Source organism: Pseudorasbora parva, chromosome 1 (genome assembly GCF_024679245.1).
Source record: "Pseudorasbora parva isolate DD20220531a chromosome 1, ASM2467924v1, whole genome shotgun sequence".
NCBI lineage: Eukaryota > Metazoa > Chordata > Actinopteri > Cypriniformes > Gobionidae > Pseudorasbora > Pseudorasbora parva.
In genome coordinates, this window is record NC_090172.1 from 21,550,453 (window position 1) to 21,567,284 (window position 16,832).

At 36.6% G+C, this 16,832-nt stretch overlaps 1 protein-coding gene across 1 annotated transcript; it reads left to right on the top strand.

The window, feature by feature from the left end:
* The first annotated feature begins 694 nt into the window (after nt 1-694).
* On the top strand, nt 695-10,440 carry nagk (N-acetylglucosamine kinase). Its single transcript, XM_067433970.1, has 10 exons — nt 695-755; nt 961-1,045; nt 1,129-1,227; nt 1,312-1,453; nt 1,550-1,660; nt 6,559-6,671; nt 6,774-6,861; nt 6,940-7,037; nt 7,128-7,206; nt 9,892-10,440. Exons 1-10 carry the CDS (start codon nt 727-729, stop codon nt 10,080-10,082), a joined length of 1,035 nt encoding a protein of 344 aa, XP_067290071.1. The 5' UTR covers nt 695-726; the 3' UTR covers nt 10,083-10,440.
* Nucleotides 10,441-16,832: the final 6,392 nt, after the last annotated feature.

Sequence of the window (16,832 nt, forward strand, 5' to 3'; positions counted from 1 at the left end):
TTGGTAATGCATATTCATGGTGAACTTGTATTTTCTCCCCATTAGCCAGACGATATGTAGGTCAGCAACGAGTGAATCACAAATGCAGTGGGGAATAACACAATCACTGTTCAACACTTGAACATTTTTATTTGTAATTCTTTTTAATAACAAAAATATTATTCATTATATTTTATTATATTTTTAGCTGCATTTTGTTGTTTTGTAAACGACTACATTTTGAAGAATGCAAATAATCAACAAAAAATAAAAAATCAACAAAGGTTAACAATGTTAAAGAATAATAATAAAAACTGGATAAAAGAACAAAAATATATAATTAATTCATAATATTGGGCTTGGGACAGCAGTCATTCGTTCAATAATGCTGCCATCTATTGGTCAGAGTGTGTGGTGCACATGTTTTTATTTATGTATTTATTTTCAATATATTGGGTATTTTTAAATTGTTTAAATGTGTTTAAATATGTTTTACTACAAACAAACATTTGCTGAAATAATTCTGGAAGAAAAAAAAAACTAAAATATGCAAATCGAAAAAACTAATTATATTATCTTATCTCCTCTTAAATCTAGACAGATGATAAAAATGGGTGTGAATCGAGATTTTATGTTGTTTTGGCTAATAAAAAAATATATATCTGTCAAAGTCCGTTTGTTATCCATTGAAAGTTGTTGAAGCAGCTGACTGTGAGCGGTCATGTGACCAAAGAGGAAGTGGGTGAGATGAACGCAGTGTACGGAGGAGTGGAGGGGTAAGTTTATGATTAAAAAAAACATTATGAAAATCAATTTTAATATCATTTTAACGTAAAAAATACTTGTATTAAAAAGCGACAAAATTGGCTTTGTGCTAAGCGTGTTCTTCCTGCCTATCGTTTGCGAATGAATAAGAGAAAGTGACAGTAAGTTAAGCTTCAGAGTAATGAATGAGAGAATTTCCTTGCCTTTGATTGACAGTGGTGGGACACACTCTAAAGCAGTGCTGGTTTCTGCTGAGGGACATATCCTCGCTGAGACAGATGGACCATGTACCAACCACTGGGTGAGATCGGAGAACATATTTCAGTATGGACTGAAGTCATTGTGTATTTGAGTCTGTCTATAGCATTTTCTGTTCCTTTGCAGTTGGTTGGTGTTGATAAGTGTATCAGTGGTATCAACGACATGGTCCAGAGTGCCAAAATCAAGGCAGGGCTGGACCCAGACACACCAGTTTGTTCATTGGTGAGGCGATACATCCGTCAGTCATCCTCAACGCATTTACCTCCATCAGGTCTTTTTGATGTTGTCTACACTGTGTGTTGACAGGGCATGTCTTTGAGTGGTGGAGAGCAGAAGGATGCTATCCAGAAGCTGATTGATGACATGAGGGAGAGATACCCTAAACTGAGTCAAAGTTATTTCATCACCACTGATGCCATTGGGGCTATGGCAACTGCCAGTGACTATGGTATTATATATGCCGTTGTGTTTGCAACCAGAAGTAGTTAAAAATCTCAGGACACAACTTTCATCCTAACACTTTCTCTCTGTGTCTTTGTCATAGGAGGAATAGTAGTGATATCAGGCACTGGTTCGAACTGCAAGCTGGTGAATCCAGATGGAACACAGGTTGGCTGTGGGGGCTGGGGTCACATGATGGGAGACGAGGGCTCAGGTAACCATGCGGAAAAAGAAAATGATTGACATTACAGCACTGTGATATCACACACACAGTCTTATCTTAGAAAGGTGTTATCTTATCTTACAAATGAATCTGATTTTATTGTCCACCTCAATGATCTCATCATAACTGGACAGCTTGGATCTAGTGTGTCCCTGAAACGTGTCTTCTGATCACTTAAACCAAATTCAGAGATGGTCAGAAGAAATACACTCGGTCACTTCATGCATTTTTACAGATTAGTGGTCAATGGAAATTTGGGAGCCCTGCGGTCCACATAATGTAAATGTGCACACCTTTTAGGATAGTAGTCAATCAATCAATCAACTTTATTTATATAGCGCTTTTACAATCACGATTGTGTCAAAGCAGCTTCACAGTGTCAAACAGGATAATATTGCGACAAAATTAGATTTGGCTGTACAGTCGTACTGGAGAAAACAGTGATGTTATCAGCTTATTTTAATTTATCATATAGCGACAATGTTGGCAGATCTGTATTATAGTTTATAGAATTAAATAAGACCTAATTCATATATTTTATTTGTATAATAAGTTGAATAACTTTAATCATATTTTTAGTGTCCCCAACTGAGCAAGCCAAGCCAAAGGCGACAGTGGCAAGGAACCAAAACTCCATCGGGGCATGATGGAGAAAAATAAACCTTGGGAGAAACCAGACTCAGTCGGGGTGCCAGTTCTCCTCTGGCCTATTAACACACCGTGTAAGATTATTATTCTGGCAACCTTACAGGTCGGAAATCATATTAGATCGGATTATTCAAAATTTCAGGGTATCACGGAAGAGACAGATTTATTTAGGATGGGGCGTCAATTACACAAGAGTATGAATACATGAAAGATCGGAATTATTGCGCCGAAGACGGGTTTTGAGCATGTCCTGCCAGTGAGGCAAATTCGGAGGAGACACCATTTGACACGGCTCAGCAGACACTCCAGGATGCGTTGGTCATGTCCAGGCAGGTCCACCATCCGATCCGGACAGGGCCCAGATCCGGGATAAACCTCGGGATAAACAGAGAGACTAACATTAGCGTAGATGCCACTCTTTTTATGATGTAACGAGTACATCAGGTGTTATGGGAAGTGTTCCCGGTTCCTGCTGACCTAGTTAATGCAGCCTAACAATCAGTCAATTGAATTGAATAATGAAAGTTAAAAATGTTCTATGTGTATGCCATAGTAAAGAGATGTGTTTTTAGTCTAGATTTAAACTGACAGAGTGTGTCTGCTTCCCGAACAATGCTAGGAAGACTGTTCCACAATTTAGGAGCTAAATAGGAAAATGATCGACCGCCTGCAGTTGATTTAGATATTCTAGGTATTATCAACTAGACAGAGTTTTGAGACCGCAATCGACGTGATGGGGTATAATGCGTTAAGAGCTCGCTTAAGTACCGGGGAGCTAAACTATTTAGTGCTTTGTAAGTAATAAGCAAGATTTTAAAATGTATGCGATGTTTAATAGGGAGCCAGTGCAGTGTTGACAGAACTGGACTAATATGATCATACTTCCTGGTTCTAGTAAGAACTCTAGCTGCTGCATTTTGGACTAGCTGGAGTTTGTTTATTAAGCGAGCAGGGCAACCACCCAGTAGAGCATTACAATAATCTAGCCTTGAGCTCATGAACGCATGTACTAACTGTTCAGCATTTTGCATTGAAAGCATGTGCCGTAATTTAGATATATTTTTAAGATGATAGAATGCGGTTTTACAGATGCTAGAAACGTGGCTTTCAAATGAAAGATTGGTATCAAAGAGCACACCCAGGTTCCTGACTAACGATGAGGGCTTGACAGAGCAGTCATCAAGTGTTAGACAGTATTCTCGGTTACTACTTGTGGAGCTTTTCTGTCCAATAATTAAAAATTCAGTTTTATCTGAATTAAGTTGCAGAAAATTACTATTCATCAAATTTTTTATATCAGCTATGCATTCTGTTAATCTTGTGAATTGGTAGGTTTCATCAGGGCGTGAGGAAATATAGAGCTGAGTATCGTCAGCATAACAATGAAAACTAACGCCATGCTTCTTAATGATATCTCCCAGTGGTAGCATATACAGGGTGAAAAGCAACGGTCCTAACACTGAGTCTTGCAGTACCCCATACTGAACTTGTGATCGGTGTGACATCTCTTCATTTACTGCTACAAACTGATAACGGTCAGATAAGTACGATTTAAACCATGCCAAAGCAGTTCCACTAACGCCAACATAATTTTCGATTCTATTCAGAAGAATATTGTGATCGATAGTATCAAATGCAGCGCTAAGATCGAGTAACACTAATAGAGAGATACAACCACGATCAGATGATAAGAGTAAATCATTTGTAACTCTAATTAGAGCAGTCTCAGTGCTATGATACGGTCTAAATCCTGACTGGAAATCCTCACATATACCATTTCTTTCTAAAAAAGAACATAATTGTGAAGACACGGCCTTTTCTAGTATTTTTGATAGAAATGGTAGATTCGAGATTGGCCTGTAATTGACTAATTCTTTAGGATCAAGTTGCGTTTTTTTAATAAGTGGTTTAATTATAGCCAACTTAAAAGTTTTCGGTACATATCCTAATGTCAAAGATGAATTAATGATATTAAGCAGAGGATCTATGACCTCTGGAAGTATCTCTTTTAATAGCCTAGTCGGTATAGGGTCAAGCAGCATAGTAGTGTAAATAAGCTTAGAGACGCAAATTCGTCCTGTGCAATAGCAAAGCTTTACCAACTTAGTAATGGGTAATCATTGTACTAAAACAAGTTTGCCAGCTTGCTAAGTCTTGATCATTTGTCAAATAAGGAAAAAGTAATTCATGCACTACAGTTTAAAAGTTTGGGGGCAGTTTTTAAAGGTTTTTAAAGAAATGTATTATGCTCACCAAGGCTGCACTTATTTAATCAAAAATATATTAAAAATAAGGAAGATCAAAGCTAATCTGAAACTGTAGTTTGCCAATCTACAAGCTACTCATAGTTGAAGCTGCACTATGTAACTTTTCCATCCGCTAGAGTGCGCCTATCCAAAACAAAGGCGTAGTTTGATGACACGAAATTTGAGCACAGCATCTTGGTTAGTGGTCTTCACCTCACAGCTGGTGGAAAAAAATCGGGATAGGACTCATGCAGATGGATGCGGTTATTAACGTTCCTGCAGTATGAAGCAGAGCAGGACAGAGTGTTGAGGAGCTGAGCAAGGACACTGGAGCGATTGTTATTGAGATGAACAACACATGGCTTACGAGCAGCGGGACTTTTATTATGAAGGGACGTGGCACGGGCGCCGGCGCTATTTCCGCTTTTCTGGTCATGATTAAAGAATGAGGTAACATAGCTCTGTTTATCATAATAGATACATTGGAAAATAATAATTAAGTGTTGAAAATGATGTTATGACTTGTTGCACACTGCTAAAATGCGCACACAGAGTAAAGCGCTTCTGCAGAATAAAACCAGAACGCAGTAATGGTAACGCAGATATGACGCAATTGACAGGCGACTCCCTCAGACACTATGCTCAAACGTTCCGGCTCCTTGGTTAAAATAGCAATTTTCTCACAATTTACAAATATTTTAAAACATTTGGGATATTGTAAGTACTCAACTGAACAAAATATATAACACTGACCTGGTTGTTTTTGGATATTTTACTGCAAAAATGCTACATAGTGCACTTTTAATGGGGAACTACTTCGCCCAATTTTACAAGATGTAATTTAAGTCTCAGGTTCCCCCCAGAATGTGCCTGTGAAGTTTCAACTTATAATACCTCACAGATCATTTATAAATACATGTTGTAAATTCCCATTTCTGACTATAGTCAAGAACAGGCTGTTTTTGTGCATGTGTTTAAATGTTTAAATGCAAATGAGCTGCTGCGTAAATAGTAAATGGACTGCATTTATATAGCACTTTCAACAGAGACCCTTTGGCCATCCAAAGCACTTTACATTTTGCTTCACATTCACCCATTCATACACCGACGGCGATGTCAGCCATGTAATGCACCATCCAGCTCGTCAGGAGCAGCTGGGGTTAGGTGTCTTGCTCATGGACACCTCGACATTTGGTCAGGTGGAACTGGGGACTGAACCCCCAACCTTTCGGTTTGTAGGCAACCTACGTGAACCACTGATCCACTGCCACAGTAGCGCTCCCTCTCCACACAGTGCCTGCCTAAATTCTTTGACATCTGCTTAGTTTTAAGAAAATGCTAAACGTAATGTAGCTTTTGGTCACACTACAATGATACTTGATGGAAAAAGTAGTTTGCTACTGGAAAAGCTACACTGTTTTAAAATCAGCTGAGCTATTGTCAAGCTACTGAACAATTTAGTTAAGTTTGTATCATCACTACTTGTAGTTAGCTACTCCCCAAAACTGATAAATGTAAGGATTCAAATATAATTTAATCCCATGATGGTAAAGCTTAATTTTTCAGCAGCAATTACTCAGCAGCTGTCTTCAGTGTTACACAATCCTTCAGAAATCATGCAAATATGCTGATTTGCTACATACGAATGTTGAAAACTAATGTGGTATGTAATTATTTTGTGGAAACCATGATACACTTTTTTCTAAGGTTTCTTTTTTAAATAGATGCAACAAATGCAACACATCAAATGCAAATGCGACACATTAAACTAATGTGTCCTTGCTGAATAAAAGTATACATTTCTCAAAAAAAATAAAAAAATGACCCCAGACTTTTAGAGTATATTCACATAACCTTATGAACCATTTGCATTCTGTCTGATGTCAAACTACCAGGTCCAAATGATAATCTGTATCGGCCCCAATCTGATCACCTGAGATGGATGTTATTACCAGATGTTAAAAGGGTCTAAGTTTTTTCTTTATCTTCCTGTAGCATACTGGATTTCTCACTTGGCTGTTAAAACGGTTTTTGATGCCAGAGATAACCTTGTCACATCCCCTCATGATATCACCTATGTTAAGAAGGCCATGGAAGAATATTTCCAGGTTAGGAATTGTTCTTTAATTAATTTTATAACAGTTTAATATTTTACTTAAATTGATACTTGCATAGAAATGATGGTGTTTCCTTGTCATTTTAATCTCCAGGTGTCGGATTTGATGGGAATGCTTCCTCATTTGTACAGAAACTTTCAGAAGTCACACTTTGCAGGGTTCTGTAGGAAACTAGCTGAAGGTGCGCTACTGATGTATGCAGTGAGGTTGTGTGCATTACACCACACATTATGACTCTTTGTGTTTGTGTGTGCATCAGGTGGCAGTGCTGGTGATGCTTTGTGCCAACACGTGTTCACGGAAGCTGGAAAAGCCCTCGCGCAGCACATCGTAGCTGTCTTACCCAAAGTACACCAGGTAAATAAAATAAAAAACACACAGTAATGCAGCCATTCTCATTTTTCAGTTTCTTTTTCTTATCATTTTTCACTGTCGTCTATCATTCAGGATCTGTTTTCCGGTGAGCCTGGCTTGCCTGTTCTGTGTGTCGGTTCTGTGTGGCGCAGCTGGGAACTGATGAAATCGGGTGCGTAATGTATTTTTAGAGCTTTTCAGCTTTCCTGTAGTCTCATAATGAATCTCACATCTGAGAATGATCAAATTATTTATGTAGAAAATATGTAGTGATACAGAAATTGTGGCTGGTAATTTCTTTTTTATGGCCTTTAACCAGTATGGTTTTTAATATTATATTAAACTTAAATGGTTTTACCCGCATAAAAAGTTAAGCAAGCTTTTGATCAGAAATCAACTTTTTAATAATAATAATGATAATAAAAAATATATATATCGGCCAGTATGGTTACCAGCAGTGTAGGGGGTAGTAACGCATTAAAAGTAACACGTGCCACATAATCAGATTACTTTTTCAAGTAACTAGACTAAAATTATGCATTACTAATGTCTGAGTTACTTTTTCAAATTTTCAACTCAAGTTACTTTGTGTTCTAATTTATTGCCTGACATCTCTCCTGTCCCCCTGAAATCAGGAGTAAATGCTGAGGCATTGTATGCGCTTTGTAAACATGATGCTTGAGCACTGATGTGTTCATTGTAAAACACTATGATGAATGGAAAACACTTCTCCATTCATCATAATGACTAAGGTCTTTTTTGGTTCAGTGTTACATTTACTACAGACAGTACATACACATGTGTGTTGTAAAATATTTGAGAATATTGTTGCATACTCAGAACACACAAATACACAAATTTTATTTTTCCAACAAAAACAAAGTACACAGTGAACATCCCAACTGACACAAAGTTGCACATACAGTGGTCTACATACAAAACAACAGAAGGATTTACTGTATAGTTACAATAAAACATTTTTCCAATGTTGGCATCCATTGCTCCAAAACAGAAGAGCTCACCTCTTGCCCCTTTAAGCTAAAGCTCTGTTTGCTTATTGTAAAACTGTGTGACAGGTGTTTGCCCGTGTGATGAGTCAGTGTGCATACCTATTTGAATGGCAGTGTGTTCCTTGTGAAAACAAAAGATTTCCTGCATTAAAATTGTGCTAAATGCAGAGAATTGTGTATCGTTTTGAAAAGAAAAGTGTGCTTTAGAACTGCAATTTGAGTGTAAAGCAGGAATTGTGCTTGTAGTTTAGCAGAATTGGTTCAGGGGGTTGGTGCGTGAGTTACATGTTGTGATCATGTGTCTCAAGGACCAGTATTTGTGTGTAAAAAACTGAGAAAAACTCTAAACGCAATATGCAAGGTCACCTTCATGTTGCATTGTGGTATATAAATCTCCCTGAAGTGTACACATCGAAGTCAAAATTTAGGGAGAGAGGGTCTGTCCATATAAACCTACCTCGTCCACTTCAAAATGGCAGCAGGGATTTCCCCGAGGGGAAGAGTAGAGTGGAACGCAGCACAAGACCGATTTTGAGGAACCCTGATTTATAATGTAGGGCCGCTTTAGATTCTAGAGAGCATTTGATTGGACACCGACAGAAAATCTGATGAGAAGCTGCAGTGATGTCATAAATCATTGATACATACTGGCGGAATAAGGTATTTTAATGCATTACTTTTAAAAGTAACTCTCCCTAACACTGGTCACCATGTTTTTTCCCTATATTAAATCAAATCTGTTCAAGAACAACAAAGTCAATTACACAAGGCTTGCTTGTTTCTTGTAAATAGCAGCTATGTTTGCTGCTAAAACACTGTTGTTTTGATACCCAGTCCACTTGTTGTAGGAACTTGTGCATAACTCAGGACAACAAGACCACAATGTTAAAGGGTTAGTTCACCCAAAAATTCAACTTATGTCATTAATGACTCACCCTAAAGACTTCTAAAGAAGTTCTCGTCTTCGGAACACATTTTAAGATATTTTATATTTAGTCCGAGAGATTCTGCCTCTCCATTGAAAATGTATGCACAGTATACTGTCCCTTTCCATAAGGACCATACAGGGAATAAAAACATCATCAAAGTAGTCCATATGTGACATCAGTTAGTTAGTTAGAATCTCTTGAAGCATCGAAAATACATTTTGGTACAAAAATAACAAAAACTACGACTTTATCATTGTCTTCTCTTCGGGTTTGTTTTCAATCCTCAAAAAAAGATTTGAACGGTTATGAATCAGCGTTTTGATTCATGATTCGGATCACGTATCAAACTGCTGAAATCACGTGACGTTGGCGATCCAAATCATAAATCAATCCGCTGATTCATAACCTTTGTTTGTGGAAGTCATTAGTGACATAAATTTCATTTTTGGGTAAACTAATCCTTTAAGACCACACTCACATCAGGTCTGTTTGATTATGGCAAAAATCATAATCACAAATATTTTTGTCAACACTGAGATGAAGATAATGTAACGGTTACTAATTGAATTTTGAAACATCATGCAATTATTGAACATTTTGAACAATATTATTTAACAGAAAAACAAAGTAATAAATGTAATCATATATATCATATAAATCTAAATAATTTCAAAACACTTAATAAAAAAATAAAATGCTTCCAATTGGCTACCTACTGCAAACGACTACACATTTAGGGAAGTGCGGAAGCTAGGAAAAAGCTGTGGTGAAATTATAACACTAGACAAAGCGAAAAGAGAATACGGCACAACAATCTTGATTATCCTGTTTTCAGAATTTTTGGAAGTCAAAATTGTAAATTGAAAATAAAATGTTATCGCCCAGACCTATTTTAAATGTGGTGTTTTTGTGCTCCAGGTTTCACTCAGGTCCTCTCACAGGCTCAGGCTCAGGCTTTCAGTCACTTCCGTAAGTACAGTCTGCTTACTTTACGTCAGTCATCCGCTCTGGGTGGTGCTAAAATGGGGGCACAGAATGCAGGAGCCACACTCCCGCTGGACTACTCCGCCAACGCCAGTGTGTTTTTCAGCCACACCTTCAATCAGTGATCGGGAAGAAACAGAGCTGAGATTACTGATGCCACTACAGTCTAATTTTTAAATCATCTGAAATGAGAACTTCCTGTTTTTAAACTGATATAAAAAGGTTTCCAGACTTTCCTCTTAGCGCTGCTGTTTCTCAAACACCCATATCTTATCAATCAAAATGTATCCAAAATATGAATAATCTACTTAATTTTTGAATGCTTCTTGTTAAATGCACATATATAAATTTTCTTTTTTTTATTAAAAATAAAACATTTTCTGAACATTTTTAACATGATAATCTTTGGTAAAATGTTGGTAAATATGGTTAAAAAAAATAATTATCATGGAATCATTTTGTTAATAAACATTTGCAAAAGCACTTTCTTGTCGTCATCTTTAGTTAATATTTCTCAGGGTTTCCACGGGTCTTAAAAAGTCCTAATTGGACCTTCAACAATTTTAGGCCTTAAAAATATCTTAAACTGGAGCAGAAAGTATTAAGTTCAATATCATGGCATTAATCGTGGCCCTATTATTTATGTGATGCGACAGAATTGCAGAATCCATTCATAATAATAGATTTTACTGTATAATGTGGCAATGTCATGGATAAATAAATCATAAGGGCCAGTACACTTGGGGATAGTTCACACAATTTTTTTTATTCTGTCATCATTTGCCCTCATATAAATAAATAGTTCACTTAAAAACTATTTAGCCTACTATTAACTAATTATTAGCCCCCCAATCTTTTTTTTTTTTTTACTTTTAATAAATTGCTGTTATGTTGTGTTTTTTATGATTTCAATGAATTAGACATGCTTTTTGGCTAATACAAATCTAACCAATAAATGGATTTCATAGGGCCCTAAATAAAATTAGAAAATTAAATTGCATGCACTGCAAAAAAAACGAAACTAATTTTCTTTTGTTTTCCAGTACAAATATCTAAACATCATTAAAATAAAGATACATTTACTTGACATGCAAAATTAAGAAATTAAGTCTTTTTTTCCTGAGAAAGTGAGTAAAATGAAGTGTTTAAGCTTAAAACAAGAACCTGTCAATGGGTATGAAAATTACTTTTTGAAGTCCTCGGGAACCGGAAGTAGAACTTAGTTTTCGCCAGTGCTCTGATGTATTTCCAACTGAAACTGAATAATGAATAGAGGTCAGGGTTTTCCCTCAGCGCTCGTCTCCATCTCGCGCTCATTGCAGACTAACGGTTGGAGGAGAGTGATTAAGGATATTCAAACCCAAGCTGTCACACTGACATCATTGGAAAGGGAACACAAGTTTTCAGATTTTGATTAAAGATTACAGTGACAAACTATTTATTTATTTTTTTCTGTGTATTAATTAACGGATTCATTTTTCACCTTAAAGGGTTAGTTCACCCAAAAATGAAAATTATTTCAGTAATTACTCACCCTCATGTCAACGGACACCCGTAACACATTCGTTCATCTTCGGAACACAAATGAAGATATTTTTGTTGAAAGCTGATGGCTGAGAAAGGCTTCAGATAGGCCTCCATTGGCATTCAGTACATTCCCACTCATAAGACCCATAAAGGCACTAAAAACATCGAGACAAAGTCCATCTCACTACAGTGGCTGTACAATAATTTTACAAAGTGGCGAGAATAGATTTTGTGTGCAAAAAAATCTAAATAATGACTTAATCCGCGAAGTTATTGTCTTCCGTGTAGGTCTCTGACGTGAACTCACCTTAAAACTCACGCGATAGCGGCACTCCTCCTCTTCCGGGCCATGTATTGAACGGCGGAGCTGCGTCATATTCTCGCACATGCATCAAGTTCACGTCAATAACTTGGTGGATAAAGTCGTTATTTTGATTTTTGTGCGCACAATAACTATTTTCATCGCATTGTAAAATTATTGTAGAGCCACTGTAGTGAGATGGACTTTGTAATGTCGTCTTTAGTCCCTTTATGGGTCTTGTGAGTGGGTCAGTGGAAATGTACTGAATGCCATCAGGAGGCCTTTTTGAAGCCTTTCTCAGCCATCAGCTTTCAACAAAAATATCTTCATTTGTGTTCTGGGGATGAACGAAGGTGTTACAGGTGTCCAACGACATGAGGGTGAGTAATTCATAAAATAATTATAAGTTTTGGGTGAACTAACCCTTTAAGACCTTTAATATGAGCCAACAAAGCAAATACACTCTTAGAAGAAAAGGTTCTATTGGCGGCGCTACGTATTTAGAACCCCTTTTTTGCTAAACCTTTTTTTTTTTAGCAAAAAAGGTTCTTTGGAGTATACTCAACTATACTTCTATATAGAACCTTTCAGGGGTTCCAAATATGTAGCGCCGATAGAACCTTTCTTTCTAAGAGTGTAGGTTCAATTTTGATTCAAGATTTGATTTCATGAGGACTTTAAGTTAATTTTTCCTGAACCCAGTGGCAGATATTTGTTCTTGTTTTAATCATAACATTTTCACAAGATTTCTTGTTATTTTGCTTCTCAAGTAATGTCTTGATTTAAGAATCTTTTAGATATTCCAATTTGAGGAACAGTGCTGGAAAAAACTTGCAGCTTTTTTTTAAGTAATGGAGTTAGAGTTCCAATAAGTTGTTTTTTCAAACTTAGAAGTGTTGCTAATACGTGTGCTGTATTTACCACTATACCAATATACCACTGTGTGCTTCCTCAACACTTACAGTTAGAGAAAATATGGATGTGTTAATGTTCCCTTCCATGTATTTCTTAAATTGTCTTTAATTCCTTAATTGTCTTTTGACTGAAGTAAAAAAGATTCAGACATGGACTAAAGTGCAATTTTGAATAAACTCCAATGCACTCAGATGGAAACTTGACACAGACTCTGTACCAAAAGTCCAAAATTTCAGTCAAATCCACCTCATGCATAACAAAGATTAATTTGTTTTATTTTTTAAGTAACAAAATAAAATTAAAATAAGACATAAATAAATCAATTTCTCAAACTCAATTGGTTAAGAACTTGGACTTGACAAGGTGGACACGGACACCTGTGGCTAAAGAATAGTCTAAGACCTTCCTCCTCTGTTGATAGCAAAAATGCTAGCTCAACTAAAATAATTTAGTCTTGGTTCAGGAGCTTTACTACTAACCGTAAATACCCATAGCTTCTGATGTACACCATTAAGATATTCAGATTCTTCAGGCCAAAGAGATGTTATGTAAATGTAATGTTCAGACCCTGAACTTGATAATTATTGGAAGCAAATGACAGCATCATTGTTTCTATAACCCCAAAATATCCCCTTTTTCTCTTCCTTATCACCACGTCCTGTGTGACCACACAAACAGATGTAAAACACCTGCCTCTATTTGTCCTCCTTACAGGATGTACTGACAGTAAGAATGTCACGTGAGACATATTTTAAGCAAGTGTGTCCTTCTAAGAACTTAAGCAATGAACAGTGATAACTGAATCAAAAGAGTCATGATTTAAGCATTCCGAATTCATGAGTTGCATTCATGAGATCGTTCCGATCTAATTACTTCTGATTTGTAATGCTGCCTGAATCATAATCATACACTGTTTGTTCGTTGTCCAGAGTAAAACTGCCCCCCGACTGAGCCTGGTTTCTCCCAAGGGTTTTTTACTTCATTATGTCACCTGATTCAGTCTGGGTTCCTTGCCACCGTCATCTCTGTCGCCGTTAGCTTGTTCAGTTGGGGACACTAAATATTTAACTATATTACTTTCCTTTAAATACTTTTGCTTTTTTTCCCTGTTAACACTGTGAAGCTGCTTTGAAACATTCTGCATTGTAAAAAGCATATATAAAAAAAGACTTGACATGAGTGGCTATGAAAATGATCTCGTACTGTAAGATCAAGGGTACATAATGTGTCAACAGAAGTGTTATTTTAGCATCTATTATAGTTTTTGTTAATATCTTATAGTTTTGTTAATAAAGTTTTGTATCTTTTATTTAGTACTTCAAATAAACTTAACAAAAATGCGAGAGTGTGAGAGTGAGGAGACAAAATCATAAGTTAGCATTTAAACTAGATTAGCATGCCAAGCTAATGTAGTTTATGGTTAAACGGATAGCTAAAGAGCCAAATTAGAAAGAATGACAACTGGATAGCATGTTAACCAATTAGCATGCTAAGCTAACTAGCATAAAGACAAAAACACAGGCAAGGTCAACTTCAGAGACAGATTTCTCAGGAACAGTAGCAAATATCAAAATCTGTTCAGTCATTTCTGTGCGGCTCAGTCCAAAGATCATCTTATCCAATTTTAGACAAAATTGGACAGATTTTGAAGGAGGAGCAGCGAAAAAACTGTTTTTCACTTGTTTTAATATGGCGGACAGTCACATGTTTGGAAAATGACAATTGAGACATCGTCGGAATCTGCATAAGCCAGAGAACAAAATGACATAAATTATATAGAATTTAGATAATGTTTTCAAAAGTTATAAGCATTTTTGCATAAAAACGTATATCTCTGGAACACTAGGTGGCACTGTTTTGAAACTTCACAGGTACGTTTAGGACATAATAGCGGTCATGCATACCAAATTTCTGTGCAGATATGTCAAATATTATAAAAGATATCACATTTTATGACAAAATTCAAAATGGCAGTCACAGGGTTCATTCGATCCTAACATATCCGGTATCCCCGGATTCGGCATGACACGAGGAATCCATAAACACCAATAATATGATTTTCTGTTCAGAAGTTATGAGCAAAAATAGCCATTTTTCATATCTCATGAACCATAGGTGGCGCTGTTCCCAAATTTGGCATGGGCCCTCAAATCACGGGTCTGATGAAGTATACCAATTTTCCTTTCGATTGGTCAAAGTTTGGCCGAGCTACAGCCTCTGAACCAAATTTGGGTTGACCTTGTTAAGTTCATGACATCATAACTTTTGAACAGAGATGAATATCAAAAATATGTGTGGATTACTCCAACGTTCATCTGCGCCAAATTTGGACAAAATTGAGTAGCAAAAAAAACTGAAAACTGTACTTTTCAAAATGGCTGTTACTGTAAGGGGCGGAGCATTAATGTAAGATATTGAATATGATGAGGGTGAGGAGAGGAATCAGATGTACTTAGTTTTATTTCTCCATTCCAAAGGGTTCAAAAGTTATAACAGTTTAAATGTTGAATTTTTGGACTGGTGGTGGTGCTATGGAGTTGGTCTTAGAGACTCCAAATTTGGTATATTCATTATTGATGAAGATATCTACAAGTATGCTAAATTTCATCATTTTCCTGTTTACGGTTCATAGGGCTGCCATTGACTCTCATTTGGGAAAAATAATAATAATGATGATAATAAAGTAAACCAACAATTTCAAGAGGGGCTACAGCCCCTTTGGGGCTTGGCCCCTAATTAGAAATGTTACCTTGGAAACTACCTAAGCTTTTATTTTATTTCAGTTTACATTTATCTTATTTCAACTAGTTTTAGTTAATGATAATAACCCTGGACATTAGCACTGAATAACAGGGTAAATCAGAACAGTCTGTATCTGTTTATATTGTTGTTTATCTTCATTGAGAATCAGAGGCCTATTGCACAAAACTAGGATAAGGGATTAAGCCAGGGTATCTTGGTGATCTTGTCATCTATATGCAAAATTTAGTACACCGCTGTCATGTAAACGTCCTGGCCATGAAATGTCCTGGCTTAATCCCTTATCCTAGTTGTGCAATAGGCCCCAGGTCTCACAGTGACAGTGTGGACTGGCCTGATGGTACACAGCACTTGTCATTGATAAGACAAAAGCTTGATCACTTTTTTTAAGGACAATTAGTTTAAATTTGTTAGTGCTGATCAGAAGTTTGCATCTTGCTGTGTAGCCTCTTGTAATTTCTGTGATCAAAGTCTCCTTTTAATGTCTCTCAAAACATTACAAAACCTTCCCGACCCCATACTTTTGTATGCTAGTGTATAATCAGCAAATGTTCGAGGTTGATACCAATAATAATAAACTGGGTTAAGACATGATATATACAGAGTAATATAAACGTGTTGATGCAGCGAAAGCCAGAGTAAGAGGAAACAGACAGTAGATAAATCACATTGAAAAGCTGTCAGGCACAGGTTGTGTCCATCCATCTTCCCTCAGTGGTTCTTCTGTCCTTTTGCCCTCGTTCTGCTGTTGTCCATCTATACACAGACATGATGAAGGTGTCTGGCGTCAAGCGTATGGCCAATAAAACCGTAACCTATTATCTGAACTGTGTGTACATAATCAATAGGGTACGAGTGATCTCACGGTTTGGGACCTTGTTTGTCTAAAAATTATTAGATTATTGAGTTGAGGCCAAATGCAGTATACATATCAGTAGAAGGAACACAAGTGATCGGAGGATGTAGCGATGTGCTGTTACTGTGCCTGTACGGAGAGATTTTTGAGAACAGCTGCTCTGTTGATCAAATTCTTCTTCTATAACTTGCCATTAAGATCATGGCAGACGTTCATGTCAACTACATCTGGATTTCCATAGATTGTTTTTTTCGATGTCTTTTTGGTATGTCAAAAGTTATACATAGGTAAAAACAATGTTTATATAATATTGACAAATCTTGATGTTCAGGCATAGAAGTAATTGCTGTAAAATATAGTGCTGCTAATATTTATTTAATGAATTAAAGATATAAAGTAGAGATAAAGGGATTTCTGAATGAGACTTGAATTTGTAATGAATGCCATGCTGTGTGGGCCTACTAGTTAGATGTAAAAAAATGTATTACGTCTAACTAATATTATGTAATGATGCAT